The sequence below is a fragment of the Haliotis asinina genome, chromosome 16 (assembly GCF_037392515.1).
Source record: "Haliotis asinina isolate JCU_RB_2024 chromosome 16, JCU_Hal_asi_v2, whole genome shotgun sequence".
NCBI lineage: Eukaryota > Metazoa > Mollusca > Gastropoda > Lepetellida > Haliotidae > Haliotis > Haliotis asinina.
The window spans coordinates 3,357,257-3,376,448 of record NC_090295.1 but is presented as its reverse complement, the minus strand read 5'-3'; the positions used below and the strand labels follow the sequence as shown (position 1 = coordinate 3,376,448).

The following is a 19,192-nucleotide window of genomic DNA, read 5'->3' as shown; positions in this document are numbered from 1 at the left end:
GCCACACCTATCACCAAGAAATGTACAAACAAAACGTGCTGTCATATTGAACAAGCAAGTCTAATCATATTTCATAACAGCCCTCTGTGTGAAGTGTAAAGGCATCTAAAATATGTCTTACTAGAAAGCTTTAACACTGTAACAGTAATAATACCAGCAGGTATGAAAGAGTCATAAATCAGCTACATATGCGCAGCCTCAATGACTCACTTCAAGTTCTAGACATCACAATTATAGCCTTGTGTGAACTGAGACTTGTAATAAGATAAACTCTTATTATTAGACTAAACCTGATACTTGCAGACATATAAAGTGCATACCGAATGGCTAAACTTAATCCGATTCTGTTGATAATCCTATCTAAGCCTTGGGACATTGCTTCATAAAAATGCTTATAATTATCAGTCAGAATAATACCATTTGTGACTGATGGAACAAGCTGGAATCGTTGGAACACTTCATGAAAATAATAAGGTGACACATGCACTTTCCAACGAAACAGACATTTGATTGATATTGGAATAAGCGAACTGTTTTACATTGAAAAATATAGCAGCTATATCACAGAGTGTGATCTTAATATAGACTAAAGTGATTCATGTCTTTGATTTTGATCAAAATGTGAAATCTGCACGCAAAGATATGGATTCTTATTGCCGAATATAGATTATGTGACATCTCAGGTTTGCTGGGCTGGTCTTTTCCCCATTTTGAGATGATTTGTGACTGGCAAGCTTGCGAAGTCTGTTGTTTCCTACTTTGAGGTGATTCCTGATTGGCTAACACAGATCACATGACACTGCAAGCTTGTGAGGTCTGTCTCTTCAGTGTCTTCTTCACAGGTATGGGATCTGGTTTGGCAATTTCTGCCACCTGGTCTTCCTCTTCATCTTCATCATCACTGTCATCATCATCATCATCATCGTCATCATCATTATCATCATCACGTTGAGATTTTTTACCTGAAGAAAAATATTGCCAGTTGTGTCTCACATTTACAGAGTTTGAATTTGCAGGTTATGTTGTAATTTCGTCATGAATTGACTGTTGTATCAGAAATCAGCCATAGAAAATGTTGCATTCCAATGATTACATTTACACATTATATCTGTATTTTCATTGGTTGAGGGCCACAAGACCTATAAAATGAGTTACTGCCATTACACTCATGAGATAGCAGAGAAAAGCTATCAGCCAATCAGTGACAGGGTACATCAAAACTTGTGATATCTGTGATTCAGTCACTGTTGAATTTGTTGTGTACTTAGAAAACAATCTGAAATCTAGTTGATGTACTAAGATATTACGGACTGACTGTTGGCTTCTGTCAATATCAGTTTCTTTCATGCACAAGACATGGTCATTAAATGCACTCAGTGTTTGATCAATAATAAATACATGTTTCTTACAGTTACACTGATCTAATAAATTCATGAAATTCTGAAAATTGGTGCTATGACTGTGTGAGCTTGGTTTTACATCGCTTTTAGCAATGTTCAAGCAATAACACAGTGGAGGACACCAGAAATGGGCTTAACACATTCTACCCATAAGAGGGGAATTGAACCTGGACCTCTGGTGTGACAAGCGAATGTTTTACCCTCTAGGCTACCAAACTGCCCCTGGTGCTATCAATATTCATGTTAATACATTAGGCAATTAGAAACACATGCATTACACCCCTACAAAACATTTGATGACTATATTTTATAAAACACAACAATCATCACTAAAAATTGATAAAATTGTGTGTGTGTCCTTTCTTTATATCACGACAGTCTAACATGATGTTCCACAGATATATTTTAGTCTTACCAGCAGTTCCTTCCCCTGGTTTCATTTCTTCTTTGGCATCATCTTCCTTTGACTTTTTCTCCAGCTGTTCCTTGTATCTGAGTGCTGTGGAGCTGTAGGACATCTGCTCATGTTTACTGCACAGCCACAGCGTCTTCCCGTTGGCCATGTGACACCTGGATCAAACAATGTATAGTGAGTACAGGATCTTCCAACAGGCCACGTGACACCTGGATCAAACAATGTATAGTGAGTACATGGTCTTCCCGTTGGCCATGTGACACCTGGATCAAACAATGTATAGTGAGTACAGGGTTTTCCCTCTGGTCATGTGACACCTGGATCAAACAATGTATAGTGAGTACAGGATTTTCCAACAGGCCATGTGGCAAATGGATCAAACAATGTATAGTGAGTACAGGATCATCCCTGTTGGCCATGTGACACCTGGATCAAACAATGTATAGTGAGTACAGGATTTTCCAACAGGCCATGTGACACCTGGATCAAACAATGTATAGTGAGTACATGGTCTTCCCGTTGGCCATGTGACACCTGGATCAAACAATGTATAGTGAGTACAGGGTTTTCCCTCTGGTCATGTGACACCTGGATCAAACAATGTATAGTGAGTACAGGATTTTCCAACAGGCCATGTGACACCTGGATCAAACAATGTATAGTGAGTACATGGTCTTCCCGTTGGCCATGTGACACCTGGATCAAACAATGTATAGTGAGTACAGGATCATCCCACAGGCCATGTGACACCTGGATCAAACAATGTATAGTGAGTACAGGGTTTTCCCTCTGGTCATGTGACACCTGGATCAAACAATGTATAGTGAGTACAGGATTTTCCCACAGGCCACGTGGCACCTGGATCAAACAATGTATAGTGAGTACAGGGTTTTCCAACAGGCCATGTGGCACCTGGATCAAACAATGTATAGTGAGTACAGGATCATCCCTGTTGGCCATGTGACACCTGGATCAAACAATATATAGTGAGTACAGGATTTTCCCACAGACCATGTGGCACCTGGATCAAACAATGTATAGTGAGTACATGGTCTTCCAACAGGCCATGTGACACAATGTATAGTGAGTACAGGATCTTCCAACAGGCCATGTGACAACTGGATCAAACAATGTATAGTGAGTACATGATCTTCCCGTTGGCATGTGACACCTGGATCAAACAATGTACAGTGAGTACAGGATCTTCCAACAGACCATGTGACACCTGGATCAAACAATGTATAGTGAGTACAAGATCTTCCAATAGGCCATGTGACACCTGGATCAAACAATGTATAGTGAGTACAGGATCTTCCCACAGGCCATGTGGCACCTGGATCAAACAATGTATAGTGAGTACAGGATCTTCCAACAGGCCATGTGACACCTGGATCAAACAATGTATAGTGAATACATGGTCTTCCCGTTGGCCATGTGACACCTGGATCAAACAATGTATAGTGAGTACAAGATTTTCCCACAGGCCATATGGCACCTTGATCAAAAAATGTATAGTGAGTACAGGATCTTCCCACAGGCCATGTGACGCCTGGATCAAACAATGTATAGTGAGTACAGGGTCTTCCCATTGGCCGTGTGACACCTGGATCAAACAATTTATAGTGAGTACAGGATTTACCCACAGGGCATGTGGCACCTACATAAAAAAATGTATAGTGAGTACAGGATTTTCCAACAGGCCATGTGGCACCTTGATCAAAAAATGTATAGTGAGTACATAGCCTTCCTGTTTGCCATGTTACACCTGGATCAAACAATGTATAGTGAGTACAGGATCTTCCCACTGGCCATGTGACACCTGGATCAAACAATGTATAGTGAGTACAGGATCTTCCCTGTTGGCCATGTGGCAAATGGATCAAAAAATGTATAGTGAGTAGAGGATCTTCCCACAGGCCATGTGGCACCTGGATCAAACAATGTATAGTGAGTACAGGATTTTCCAACAGGCCATGTGACACCTGGATCAAACAATGTATAGTGAGTACATGGTCTTCCCGTTGGCCATGTGACACCTGGATCAAACAATGTATAGTGAGTACAGGGTCTTCCCATTGGCCGTGTGACACCTGGATCAAACAATTTTTAGTGAGTACAGGATTTACCCACAGGCCATGTGGCACCTACATAAAAAAATGTATAGTGAGTACAGGATTTTCCAACAGGCCATGTGGCACCTTGATCAAAAAATGTATAGTGAGTACATAGCCTTCCTGTTTGCCATGTTACACCTGGATCAAACAATGTATAGTGAGTACAGGATCTTCCCACTGGCCATGTGACACCTTGATCAAACAATGTATATAGTGAGTACATCAAACAATGCACAGTGATTATAGGGTTTCCACTTTGGACTTGTGATACCTGGATGATATATAGTGAGTTATGATGTGAATCAACATTTCTTTTTACACAGGTTCCAATTATACATCTGATAAATGGAAAATATACACGCTTTCAATAGATGGTACACATTGTTCTAGATTGAGAAAATATTGCTCCATATACAGTGATCACAGCCATTGTTATGGCAAATGTAACCATAACAAATTCTCATGCCTGTGAAAAAGCCCATGTGCGGTTGACAGATTCTGCTAGGCAGTTTTGGTAACATCTGGACTCTTTGTGCACTGCGAAACATCAAGCTGGTATATGTACAGTACAAGTTTGATTACTGAGGTACCAAGCAGCAGTGTATGCATATATATGTATATAAAGAGACTTGTAATGCAAAAAATGGCATTACGATACATATTTTCAATAACAGGATCTTAGAAATATATATAAAAGGTTACATTCCTGAGACCCCATCTGTGACAATATATCCTTGATTCCAGTTTCTAAAGTAATGTAAACAATGCTATGAAAGTGGTTGCTGGCACTCATTCTATAATAATATATACAGGAAAGTGTTTCATACCATATATCACATAAACCAAACCTTACCTACAATGACCAACAGTTGTTTGGGAGATTGTTATCAGATAAGTCATGGTTTACCCGTAAAAAATCGGAAAATCAGAAATATCAGCAATGTACATTAAGAAACAGACCATAACATATGACTCGAGTCACAGAGATTTTCATGCATTGCATGGGAAGCGGTCATCTCATGAGGTAGCTGATCACTGTACAAGACTACTGGACGCCATGCGCACATAAATAATTTCAGGAGATGAGAGTCTGAGTGCATGGTGAACTGTAGAAGAGCGTTATACTGCTGACGATGTATGTGATAAATAAGTGTTTTTACAAAATAAGAAAGCAGTAGTTTACTTTATCCTCTGTAAACAATGGTACTGGATTAGTGATATAATTAAAGCTTGAAATCTCCCTTGCCTTTTGATGAGAATTGAGATGAGAAAATACAAGGCGATAACCATTTTTGTAGCACTGTTTACAGTACTTTAGCATTAAGCTCCTGTACCTGCACCTGGCAGTCCGAGGACTGACATTATAAGCCAAGTGGCCACCCAATCTTGTTAGTCTCCTCTTGGTTGCTGGCATGGGTTGCTGGAGGACAGTCTAACCTGGACCAATTCTTCATGGGATTAAACCAAATGACTCCCCAAAACTGATGGTACCCAAATGGTCCGGGGACCGTTTCTAAGACAGCATGTTCTTTGACACTTGGTTACAACATGAAAACTCATGGCAGAACTATTGAAGCTTGGCTCTGAACAAACTGACCTTGACAGTCCACACTTTGTGCCATCCTTGTCCTGCTCCATCACAGTCTGCAACAGACTCTTGTACTCCTCCTGGAAGATGCTGTCTGTCCTTGCACACCACTGCAACATGGAGAATGAGGAAGGATATTGAAAGGAGCCAGATACAATTCATCACACAGGAAGTGGGCCCATTCAAACATTCACTCACCCATTGACCCACTCATCCAGCCACCCACCCAGCATCTACCCATTCACCCACTCACTGACTCTCATCCATCCAGCAGACAGCTCACCTCATCCAGCTTCATCCTCAGCCTCTCCCCCTCAGCAGTCGTCAACAGCTTCATGTTCATACTACAGTGTTTCATGATGGATGGATAGACTGACTGATCTACCCACTCACTCACCCTCCCACTCACTCACTTACCCACTCATTCACCTACCCATTCACTCACTCACTCACTCACTCATCCATTCATTCACCCATTCACCCACTCCCTCACTCATAGACAGCTCACCTCATCCAGCTTCATCCTCAACCTCTCCCCCTCAGCAGTCGTCAACAACTTCATGTCCATACTGGAGTGTTTCAGGATAGACTGCAGGCGGGCCAGGTACGGTGCAACCGTCTTCAGGTAGTCGTCATCAGGTACGTCAAGACCGGGAAATGGGATGGTGTCGGGCACAGGATGCCATCCCTGAAACACCAGAAGTTAGTGAGGAGGGGCTACAGGATCATTAAACGGGTCGGCAAAATGTCCTTCAGGTATTTCACTAATGTGGGAACTCAATTCATTTATTCGTTTGTTCATTGTCTAACAGGATTAATTATGCACTCAGCAATATTCCAGTTATATCACGAGTGTTATCAATAATGGAGCCTGGACCCGATAATCCAATCACTGACATGTAGGTCAGTTCTATAGGGGAATAATGACAACTAAGACAGTGAGCTAGCATTCGTCATGTCTTACATGCTCACTGTAATGCATGAAAATATATATGGCTAGCATACTGTAATGAAATATGTGAAATATAATTACTAAGGATATTTGAGTAAAGCTAACACGGGTGAGTAAGTGAGTATTGTTTTATGTCGCTTCTAGAAATATTGCAGCAACATCCTGGGGACGGAACCCAGGAAAGGGCTTCATACACTGTACCCACGAGGGGAATCAAACCCGGGTCTTCAGCATAATGGGTGAACGCTTTACCACTAGGCTACTCCCCAGCCCCTAAAGCTAACATGAAATAAGAAGGAAAGCGTAACAAAACCAACATTCAAAATTATGGTTGTTGACAGCTCCATTGTTCAACTCCCAATATTCCAACAAGATGATACTGCTGCAGGGAGAGCCCTTTTTGAGTGAGTGTTTTTTAACTGTTCTTGAGAACAAAAAGACAGAGGTATTCCCAATACTTCAATAGGAAAGGGAAATAAGGCAGTAGCATATGAGTCAGGGTAAGGAGAAATCATCAAATTTCAGGAATAATTCCAAGAGCCATGGCAACTATACCTGTTCATGTTCACACAGCAATCTGAAGCAGTATTTGGATGCAGCCAGTTTAGCCTCCGCCTGCTTGAGGACCTCCTGGTTTTTCTGGAGACAAAGAAGCATGCTAGTAATTGTCCACTTATATATGGCGCTCAAATCCAGGCACATTACCTGCTCATGGCACTACGTACATTACTATCCATGCTCATACGACACCATCATACTTTCCGATATGTGTTAGACGCAACAAAGTAATCACTCACATTGCCAGCATATCCACATTGGTACCCATTTTTCAGCTGGGTGAACAGAGATATTGTGAATCTACATTTATTGTCCAAGGATACTATGCAAATGTGCCCACCTCAGGACCCAAACCTAGCTGCCTCTACCAGTGATCAAACCCAGGCCTTCAGTGTGATTGGCAGACACCTTATCCACTGCACTGTTGCACTCCAAAGGGGAGAAATTTCTCTATCTAACTTTTACCAAAGCCGCTTAAAGCCACTAAACGATGACATCATTCTTCTAGGGAAACATTGATTCATGTAAAAATATAGACCAAAACCGAAAGTGTTGTGATTAACTTGTATAACACAGTGTATGAAATAAGATCTGTCCACTCTCACAAAATGGGTTACATTTCTGACGGCCAGTCTATATTTACATTTAGTCAGCCTAATTGTCTGGCAAAAATTTCAGATGTTCCATACAGCTTAGTAAATTCACCATACCTTGATGTTTGGTCAAGTCAACTTTGGTCTGGTAGCATTTTGAAGTTACCAGTCCTGGCTGGATTTTGTTAATTTCATACACCGTATAATACAATTCTCCCTACGTCACAGTGTAATAGCAACTCAAAGTCTAGCATGAGAGTTTGTTGTTTACACTGTAATGCGAGAAGTCATAACCTTCTTACTCTTATCCATGGTAGGGACTGTCGAGACAGAATGTGCCAAACTGATCAGTGTCATAAAACAAGTGGCAGAATTCTTGCATTTTCAAGAAATAAAGATATAGAGGTGAGTCCCCACTGGAGTTAATGGTATCAGTACAAAAAGACAAGTGTCACTATCAGACTATTTATCATTATTCTGTAATCCTGTAGGGACCGTTCATAATGAATAGCCAGGGAAATAATGATGATTTTAAGGGGGCATCACTCATAATCTTCAGCTATAGTGTTTCTAAATGTGTGATGTCTTTTTCTCCTTGAAGTCTTATTGAAGTCATTTCCCAAATGAATGTATAGTTTATCTGAAATAAAGACACTGAAGTAGTTTCAAGCTCTTTAATAAATGACAAGAAACATGAAACCGAGAACAAGTAAACAGTTAAAACATAGACGTTTTGTTATTCACACTATAGCCTTGTTTGTTGCTATGTTTGTTAGCAGGGGAATCATCAATGAAAGTCAGTCACACATACTATCAATGCATGAACTGGTTTTTGTTTCTATCATGAAGTACCTGCTCTCAGAGACCGAACGATTGCAATCCATCAATAGTTGGATGCATCGTTATTGCACTAATAACAACACACCACAATACCTTCTCAATCTCCTTGTAGATCTTGTTTATCATCTCCTCTTGTTCCTCTTCATTCATCTCCTTCGTCTCCTCCAACAGCTTCTTATACCCCTCCTCGTCCCTGTCAGAGTTTCCCTCCAGAGCTCGTTTCTCCTCCTCCGTTAGTTGGGGTGGAGGGTTTATGTCCACCACCACAACATGGGGGTAACCTTCACCCTCCATAGTGTCTGCATACGTCATCAGTTGACGCAAGAACTTCCTCTCTGCCAATTCCAAGACCTCCTGCAATGAATATATAGCGGTCATGACATTTCCAAGTCCCAGAATTTGAACCATTGGCCTTCTGATCTGAAGGTGGATGCCTTGTCCTCATGACAAAAGACGTGAACCCCTCAGCAAGATGATAAGATAAGGATGTCCAGTGTGGGATGACTCCTCTATGCTACACATATACTACCCATACAAAGTATAGACTCACTAGTGTAAATGCAGCCACTTACTTCAATCAACTGTTCTAAACCATATTTTGCAAAATATTTGATACTGTTTAAAGGACCGTTTACACATGAACTGGAGTGTGTGTAAAACAAATTCGTAACATTGAAAATATTATTGTTATGAATTCAATAATTAGTGAAACTCAGTGAAATTTGGTGAATTCATCACAGAACTTTACAACAAAAAGCAGTTGTTTCACATGCACCATATTTACACATGCTTTTCAGCAATTTGATGCACGATCCTCGTGCAGTTCATCTGCACATGCTTGCTGTTAGGTTTCCCAAGTTAGTGGAGAAATTCGAACAAACCTGTAGAGGCTGCAGATTCTTTGAATAGAGTCCTGATTGGGGTACTTATAAGCAGTTAAATGTTCTTTAAATTCTTGCGACAGTTGTAACTATATTTTTTCAATGAAATATATACAAAACAAAAAACATCGTTTTTGTCTTGTGAGACCACCCCTACAGGGCCCCTGGCCCCGTGACAGCCAAGAGCAGGTAACTCTTCAGACTACAGCCTCCCGCAAAACACTTCCGTTCTGTAAGCAATACAGAGAGAATGTGGGGAGGTGGGTGGCCGTACCCCAAGGAGGACTCTATTCAAAGAATCTGCAACCTCTACAGGTTTGTTCGATTCTTTTTCATAGAGATCCTCCTTGGGGTACTTATAAGCATAAGACAGACTCCAAAAGACTGATCTTAGGGAGAGGCATTCTGTCTGCTCATAAACCTGACATAAGATGATAACCTTTATTACGAATTGAAAGTAACAAGGAATCAAACTTACCTGGTCACGTGACCTTCTGTGCCTTGAGGCAGGGGTGCGGACCAGGGCCAGGCTATTACTCAGTCTAACCCTACCATTCTACGAGAAAGTCGTAGGGTGCTTAAAAAATTGTCCCCCTCCCCCTTTTTTTTCTGAAAAAACAGGAGCCGAGACAGGCGACCGATATATCAAGGTCCATTCTCATACACCAGCCAGGGTGCTAGGGAAGGACTCAGACAGTCTAGACTGGTAAAGCAAAAAATACCACCACCATAATAGAGCCCACCACCAGGATAAAAGATGGAAAGTATACAGTAAGACACCACCACCATTCTACTTGTTGCAGCTACAATGTCAAATGATCGTTCGTCAAATGATCGTTCGTCAAATGCAAGGGTAGCTCAATCGGCTAGGGCACTCGTGCCCTGCCCACTGGTGAGAACTGACTGGACAAACCGAGCCCGCTCGCTTGACAGTCTGTCTAACTGGTAATGACGGATGAACATGCTCGGTCAGCTCCAAATAGCCGCAGAGCAGATCTCCTCAATGGGCAAGGCAGACGCATATGCCTTAGACGTCACCACAGCCCTAACCGAATGAGCTTTCAAACCCTCTGGAGGCGTACAACCTTTCGAGGTGTATCCCATACAAATGGCAGAGACAAGCCACCTAGATATTGTCTGCTTGTTCACCGGAAGGCCAGCCTTGCCACCACCATAACAGCAGAACAATTGATCATTCTTCCTAACGTCTTTTGTTCGCTTGATATAAGCCTTAAGGGTGTTACGGACATCTAAGATGTGAGCACGTCGAAGAGAGGTACCAGGCGGCGAAGGCTGTGTGAAAGCAGGGAGCTCAATAGGCGCTGTTACGTGAAAGGTGCTATCTCTCTTAGGACGGTAAGTATCTGGCAATCGAATGCTCACTCTGTCTTTGTGAAACACCGTTAATTCAGGGTTGGTGGACATAGCGTGTATGTTGCCTACCCACCTGCCCGAAGTTACCGCCACAAGAAAAGCAGTCTTCCATGTCAACAGCTGGAGGGACACAGCCGACAGATTGTGAAAAAGAGGACCAGACAGCGAATCAAGAACGACTGGCAAGTCCCACGCGGGACTAATCCGCCGGACAGACGGACGGATTCTGTCCACGCCTGCAAGGAAGCGCTGAACTAGAGGGTGCTGCCCCAATAATGCACCATCGACAGGAATGTGGAAGGCAGAGATTGCCGTGGAGTAACCTCTAACTGTAGAAGCGGCCAGACCGGCTTCCAGTTCAGATTGTAAAAACTCCAACACAGGTACTAGATCTGCAGAAAAGGGATCGAGAAACACACCAGCGCGCATAACAGGCCCATCTATCCTCAAATTGAACGTTCGTCGAATCCCTCCGCGAAGCCATAATTGTGTCTGCAACTGGTGCAGGAATTCCTCTCACATGGAGGCGATTCCGGACAGCGGCCAAGCCACCCACTGAATCCTGGGATTGGGGTGTGGCGCTCCGTTCTGGGATAGTAACTCCGGTCGAAAGGGTAATAGAACAGGAGGCTGAGCCAGAAACCTGAGAATTACTGGAAACCAGCTTTGAGCCGACCAAAGCGGTGCCAGAAGCACAAGTAGCCAAGCTGGTTGTGCGGTCAGCTGCAAGAGGACTCGTGAGATCAGAGGAACTGGTGGGAACGCCCACAGCACTCTGTCCGTCCAATCGAGCAGAAAGGCGTCGTTGGCTATCGCTCTCGGATCCGGTATCCTTGAGCAAAACACAGGAATCTGATTCGTCGCCCCAGAGGCAAACAGATCTACCTGGAACGACCCGAACAACTTGGAAATAATCCCAAATATCCCCCGATGCAGCATCCACTCATGTGGGGCTAGTATACGTCTCGATAGCGCATCCGCGCGGATATTGTCTATGCTCGTGAGATATACGGGGAGTACCCGAATGTCGAACTGGTCGCACCACAGCAGAAACTGCCACGCCTCCTGAAGGAGGGACGGAGACACTGTGCCGCCTTGCTTCAGGACATACGTCATAGCGGTCTGGTTGTCCATCTCTAGGCGAACCACTTGACCCCGCACTGACTCCACAAAACTCTCGAACACCCGGCGGACTGCTCTCAATTCCAACACATTGATGTGTAGGGTAACTTCGTCCTCGGCCCAGCCTGTGAGGGAGGCGTCAGTCTGAATCGAGAGGGAAGGTGTCGGTGTCTCTAAGGGGATCCCCCTGGACAGATTTCCGACTTCCATCCACCACCGCAGGTGAGGAATCAACCAAGCGGGAGTCTCGAGAACAGTCTCGTAGCTCTCCGAATGGGACCACAAACAATCCCCTGAGCCGTATTGAACCGTGCCCCCAAGATCACCAGATCCTGCGTGGGGGTCAGGTCTGATTTCTTGAGATTGATGATCCAGCTTCAACAGGATGTCCATCACTTGCTGTGTGGCATCGTGTGATAACAGGAGCCCAAGGGCCCTCAAAAGCCAATCGTCCAGGTACGGATGACAACACCAGCCCTGTGACCTGGCTTGCTGAGCTGGAATCAACATAAGTTTGGTGAGCCAATCCCCTGTCTCCACAAAGAGATCACTGACCGCAGTGTCTCCATCCTGAAGGACGGAACCTCTATGAGCTTGTTCAGCCCCTTGAGATTCAAGATAGGTCTGAACCCTCCGTCCTTCTTGGTCACAAGGAAGTAAATGGAATAAAACCTGTCTTCTTGTTGACCTTCCAGAACCACCTCGATGGCAGCCTTGTCCAGTAACGACTGGACCTCAGCACGGAGGACCTCAGCTTTTTTCCCGGGAGAACGGCACCGGCGTGTGCCGAATCCCTGAGAAGCGTGGAGAAGCGTGCTTCCACTGTGGCATATGGCCATCCCTGACTGTGGACAGGACCCAGGGATTTGAAGAGGCTGCCTGCCATTCCGAAAGGAATAGTGACAGCCTGGCGCCTACAGGGACTTCTGGCGCAAGGCAATGTACCCCCACATTCGGCAGTTCTCCGGCTGCTTGTGCGGGGGACACCAAAGGCTCTGGGCAAATGTTTAACAGGAAGCTAGGGCAGGCTTCCCTTTGCCCTGAAAAGGCTGCTGTTGCTGCGACTGCTGCAACGCAGGCCCCTTGCCTTTGCCTTTTGCCCTCTTGCTTCGTTTGTGCTGCAGCGGAGCAGTCCACTTAGCACCTTCCTTCAGGTAAGCCGAAGCAAGAGTGAGAGGCCGTTGGCGAGACGAGGAGGGTTGCTCTAACAAGGGCTTAGAGTCCTTGAAAGTGCTAACAGCCTCTGCGGCCTCCCGCACAACCTGCAGTGCCCCAGGGAAGAGAGAAGACCCGAACCTGTAGGGCAGTGCTAGGAGTGCCTGCTGGGTAGCGGGGCAGTACGTGGCTATGGATAACCATAACCGACGCAACCCCAGGACGGCCCCCATCATCTGGCTGGCACAGCACCTAATGCTGTCCAGCACCAGATGAGAGTGCACGTCAGTAAGCTGCCGGCCCAACACTGCCGACGGAGAGTCGTCGGCAGTGCTCCCATGGTCCAACCGCTGCCCCTGCAAAGCAGAAAGGTAAGCTGAATGGACAACTACTCTCAGCTGCTGGGCCGCACACCTATACAATTCCTCGAAGGAACGATAGGCGGACCTCAGCCCTGGAGCGGCCGTGGAGAAGGGCGGCAGGCGCCGGCCCTGCCTGGCCGAGGCCAAGGAAGAGGAGGAGGACCCCCCCAGGGTGACCGAGGCGTACACACACTCGTCCACCACCGGCAGATCGAATAGCGAATCCTCATCCAACTGATACCGGCGGCTAATCTCTGGGAGATCAAAGCACGACCGGGTACCCGAAAGGAGCGGATTCACTATCTCCCCAACCAGCGATGGGAGCAGGCGCAACCTCGCCTCGGCGACTTTAGTAGGCGCGAATGCCTCCCCAGGAAGCCGAAACTCCAAGGGGTCGGGCTCTGACACAGGAATAGAAACCTGAGGTAAGACCTCGGCAATTTTCTCTCTAACCTGTTTGAGGGACGAACCGAACGAGTACGTTCGCTACCGAGACGGAACTCGAAGGAACTGAAAGACTGAGAAGGGCCGAGCCACTAGGTTCGCCCCTGCCAGAGCCTGAACTAGGTCGCCTGGGCAACTGAGGCAAGCCCCCCACCGGAGGGTGACTCGAGAGCCCAGGAAATGGGTGGGGTGTCAATGCCCCCAACGGCTGGGCAGCACTAGGCTGCCTGCCCACTGTGGCACTAGGCGCACTGACCGAGGTCGAGCCGCCGACACCGGGCGTCGTTGCCCCACTTGCCCCACGGGACAAGCTGGGGCCGACTGCCCTCGGCAAATCCGACCGAGCGCCCGAAGCGCAGGACGGCTACCCAGAGGGAGGAGCGTTCTTCGAGCCTAAGCTCGGGCCGCGGCCTCCCTCAAGGGAACCACCATGGCCGCTCAATGAAGATCGGGCGTCAAGTTCCTTTCGGAAACTGACAGCGCCAAATCTATCATTGATTGGACCGAAGACATCTGTTGCTGAAACAAGGCATTAATTGAATCAACAGAGATTAATGGTGCTTGCGAAGTGGGGGTAGAGGAGCAGAAGATACAGTGGCAGGAGAAGGGGAAGGGTCCCTAGACACCCTGGCCTTCTTAGCCGACCCCTCCGAAGAAGAAGCTGCGCCTTTCTTTTTGTGGGAACGCTTGGATGGAGGACTCTTCGAAAACAAAAAAAGATCTTCTTGCAAACCACACCACAATCTCTCTCAGACCATTAATAAAAGACTTGGGCAAACAAACCAGTGGTTGCTAGAATGAACAATACTCCTGCTAATTAATGGTGACCCATTCATAAAAAATTTGGGCAAACAAACCATTGTCTGATAACATAAGCAGATGACATTTAATCAGTCACACCAGACATTGCTACCACTTCCATCCCTGAGATTTGCTGCCAGGAATTCATCCTGTAAAACCAGGAGGAAATGTCCGGAATCACAAACAAATGCCACGTAACCTTGATTACATGATTTCTTTACCTGGAAGGCAGTCTGTCGCTGGGTGTCTGAGGTCTGGACCTCTGTGTCCTCCTCCTCCTTGGGGATGAGTTCCTGCACCTTACTCAGCACATCCAGGAGCCCAGTCTCGTTCTCATACTGCAGGTTGACCTTCGGACACTCGTGGCCAACCGCAATCATACCAACCTGAGTCATAGGAATCAGTGAGGTAAATTTTGCTAGTTGGATATCATTTTAAACTTACTCAGCAATACTCTAACTGTTATCACCTCTGATCTAGAAGATCAAGAGATCAATATTACGAGGGACTGTTCATAACTTGTGGCTAAGGTGGGTTGATGATGATTTTTAGGTGGGGTCAAATACACGACCTTGACTTTGGACCTACCTCTGTACTCTCCCATTTGTAACTGGTTCCAACAACAACAAGGATGACAGGAATCTTCAGTGTGGAGATGGCAAATCGGAATTCCATTTTGCAATTCTTTGACTCTGCGTACTGAAATGACAGTTGGTTCATGTTCTGAGAAACATACTACTACAGTGGAAATAATGTTATTATCCTGATGCTCAGTTAGAAGACTCTTGATTGGTTAATAGCCAAGGCATATCAAACCAAACTCTGAAACATCGTTATCACCACCATCGTCATGATCATCATCATCATCGTCGTCATCATCATCATCACTACCACGATCCCCATCATCATTACTACCACAATCCCGTCATCACCATCATCGTCATCGTTGTCATCACCATCATCATCACCACCATCATCATCATCATCATCATCATCATCACTACCACGATCCACATCGTTATCATCACCATCATCGTCATTATCATCATCATCATCATCACCATCATCATCACTACCATGATCCCCATCATTATCATCGTCTTCGTCATCATCATTGTCATTACCTGCTCAGAGACACAAGCAATCATGACCTTGCACTTCCGAAGTCCATCAGCAATGTCTTCAAAGAAACCCTCCTGCAAAGACAACAACACAGTGATGACAAAAAAAAGTGAGCAAATTAGTGACTGTGTATGATACTGACAGGCCACCAAGATTGCCGTGAACAATCATCCCACATTTTTAAAACAATTTTTCAAATTTCTATCAACAACCATTCTATCCCGAGCACCTGGAAAACTTCAAATATTATCACAGTACCTAAAATCCCCATGCCCACCGTCAATAACGACTTCCGTCCAGTTGCTTTGATGCCTATACCTATGAAATGTTTGGAAAGAATTGTAAAGCGTTTGCTCCTGCAAGAAACAGAGCACCTTCCTCAGTTTGCCTACAGGGCTGGGCGTCAAGGACGCTACCATCACTTTATTAAACAATATTTACAAACATCTAGAACTTTCCAGGTATTCCTATGTATGAATTCTGTTTGCTGACTTTTCTTCAGCTTTTAATACCATCCAGCCTCATATTTTAATGCAAAAGCTATGTAATATGTCAGTCAACCAATGTGTTATAAAATGGATAGAATCTTTTCTTGTAAAAAGACCCCAGTTTGTAACTGCTAATAACACCCATTCAACAACAACATTCGTTTCCACTGGTGCCCCGCAAGGTTGTGTCCTTTCCCCGGGTTTATTTATTTTATATACAAATGACTGTATCAGTAGCTTTTCACAATGTTTAACTGTAAAGTTTGCAGATGATGCCGCACTTGCTTGACTTATAAGGCACTCAGAAAATGACTATAGCTCCGAAATCACAAAATTTCTTGATTGGTGTAACATCAACTTCTTTAAATTAAATGTTAAGAAAACAAAAAAGATGATTATTGATTTTCAGAAAAGTAAAAGTGAATTACTGCCAATTACCACTGATAACAAAATCATAGATAGAGTTGAGGAATATAAGTATCTTGGCACAGTGATAGATTCTAATCTCACCTGGAACAGCAATACTGACTACATATACAAGAAAGTATTTTAGTTTTCAATGTAAATTGCTGGTATAGGGGTCTGTCTGTTCAAAATCAATGTAAACTTCCCAAAATTGTTAACACAGCAAGCAAAATTTCTGGACTTAAAATGCAAGATATCAGCACTATTTACAAGCAGCAAATTGGAAAGAAAGCACGTAAAATTATAAATGACAGAACTCATATCCTATTTCCGGAATTTCAACTTCTTCCTTCTGGCTGTCGAATACATACACCGATATTCAGAACAAAAAGGGTTTGAAATTCTTTCATACCAGCAAGCGTCAGTGTTTTAAATGAATTATTTTAATGTTTGTTAATCACTTTACAATACTTTATCACTAGTTTCAAACTGTTACATAAATACTTTTAGAGCTAATGCTCCTCAGCAAAATTTTTTTTTTCTTTCTAATGTCGCCTGTACATAGCTCTGATTCTTAAATTTGCTATTATACATTCACATTTATCTTTACCTCATATACTGGGCCTTGTTGCTAGCTGTTCTAGCTGTTTTAGTACTACTTGACATATGAATGGGTGTTTTGTGTCCTTATGTATGTGTATCTCTTGTATTGTATGTGTTTCTCTTGTATTGTATGTGTTTTCAATTTTAACCGTGCAAAGCAAATTTCCTTCGGGATAATAAAGCATTATCTTATGTGAGTGGTGTTGAACATGAACACATGCCAAAACATATCAGTTGATAATCCCATTACCAATTGAAGGACATGTTCTTTATATCAATCTCACAAGATGCAATATGAAAGTGGTAATATGGACAACTAATGAAATGATGAAATGTTCTAAGTGATGGGAAGAGCTACCTAAAACACTCTCCAGAACACTATCATGTTTCAGCCCTTGAGGCACTGTCTCCAGAACACAATCATGTTTCAGCCATTGATGCGCAATCTCCAGAACACAGCCATGTTTCAGCCCTTGAAGAGCAATCTACAGAACACAGCCATGTTTCAGCCCTTGAAGTACAATTTCCCGAACACAGCCATGTTTCAGAACACAGCTATTTTTCAGCCCTTGAAGCGCAAGGTATGACAGGTAATGTCAATGCGGGCATGGAATGCACCTTTCCAGAGCCAACTGAACCAAACTCTTGGAGTATGATACCTTATTGTACACTATCTGATGGAGACACCACATTAGTAACACCGAGTATATGTAAAATGCATGTTCCAGAGCATGAATATCATTCCCACAGACAATTTTATGACACATTTGAAACATTACCTCAAATGTCATGCATGATATTAATGAGACAAACATACTGTATCTTGGTCATCTGTTCATGTAACTGCATTTATTTATGAACAAAAAATGTACGATGAAGTTTGAAATGTGAAATTCAGCACTTTTGGAAAAAGTAGACATCATAACTTGAAACATCTGTGGGAATCCTTTTACCATATTCTAGGAACTTTATCCCACCTGTCCCATCCTCTCAATGTCAAGCCAGCACTTGATTCCCTTGGCCTCCAGGAAACGCTTCAGTCTGCGAGGGTCACCCCAACCTAGCGCCCCCGGCTTCCCCTGGGACCCTTGCTCCACAGCCTCCTTTGAGTTGCACCAGCAGTAGCTGATGAAGCACTTAGGGAAGTCCTGTCTCTGAAATATATCAATATAACATCAGCATTACAGTCTAAGATGGGTGGTGGAGTAATCTTATCGTTAAAGCACTTGCTTGTCATGCCCAACACACCGGTTCAAGTTCCCATATGGGTACAAAATGCAGTTTGCAGTGGTGGAAAGATGTAGAAAATCTATCCTGTCCACAAGACTGGCTGGTCAATTTTTTCAACAGTCCAACCAAAATGTAGCCTGTCCTCTGTTTCCTTACTAAACTCATTTTCAAAAGCTAAGGGAGAGAACTCGGTTCTTATCGCAAACATATCTCATCAGTTTCGTTTGCAATGACTTTATCTGTTTGATTATCCTTGTATCCTTGGGCAACATTCAAAAAGGTTATAATCATTATATATATGTCACTGGTTTGTTAAAACTGACCTGACATGAGGACAGACTTGATTATTTTTTTTCAACCAGTCCTGAACAAAATTAACCAGTCTCAGACGTTAGGACGGTCTATCTTTGCTACATTGAAGTATATTTCTGGCATCCCCTGAAGTGATATTGCTGGAATATTGCTAAAAACAGCATGACTCAGCCTCATTTACTCATTGTCCACGGAGCAGTTGACAATGTCTTAGAAAATACCAACCACTCTGCAATCACTGACAATTCTGCCAAAAGAGATCACAGCAACCAAATACTTCAGCAGTTAATTTTCGTCTACAAAAGACACAGCCGCATCTCATTATTAATGATTTCTCCCAAAAATTTACTGTGAAATGACCTTCTTAAGAGCCTGAATCCAAATTATTTACTGTAGGGAACTGAGATACACTACCCTGATAACTGAGGATGTA

At 43.9% G+C, this 19,192-nt stretch overlaps 1 protein-coding gene across 1 annotated transcript in view; it reads right to left on the bottom strand.

The window, feature by feature from the left end:
* Positions 1 to 372: 372 nt before the first annotated feature.
* Positions 373 to 19,192, bottom strand: part of LOC137268761 (uncharacterized) — an 86,847-nt gene continuing 68,027 nt past the window's right edge. Inside the window, exons 48-57 of the mRNA XM_067803341.1 lie at positions 18,195 to 18,371; positions 15,724 to 15,795; positions 15,188 to 15,298; positions 14,821 to 14,985; positions 8,554 to 8,814; positions 7,025 to 7,108; positions 6,026 to 6,205; positions 5,527 to 5,627; positions 1,816 to 1,970; positions 373 to 962 (exon numbers count right to left, since the gene is read on the bottom strand). Coding sequence (XP_067659442.1) covers positions 790 to 962; positions 1,816 to 1,970; positions 5,527 to 5,627; positions 6,026 to 6,205; positions 7,025 to 7,108; positions 8,554 to 8,814; positions 14,821 to 14,985; positions 15,188 to 15,298; positions 15,724 to 15,795; positions 18,195 to 18,371 — 1,479 coding nt within the window. The 3' untranslated portion in view covers positions 373 to 789. The remainder of the gene's footprint in view (positions 963 to 1,815; positions 1,971 to 5,526; positions 5,628 to 6,025; positions 6,206 to 7,024; positions 7,109 to 8,553; positions 8,815 to 14,820; positions 14,986 to 15,187; positions 15,299 to 15,723; positions 15,796 to 18,194; positions 18,372 to 19,192) is intronic.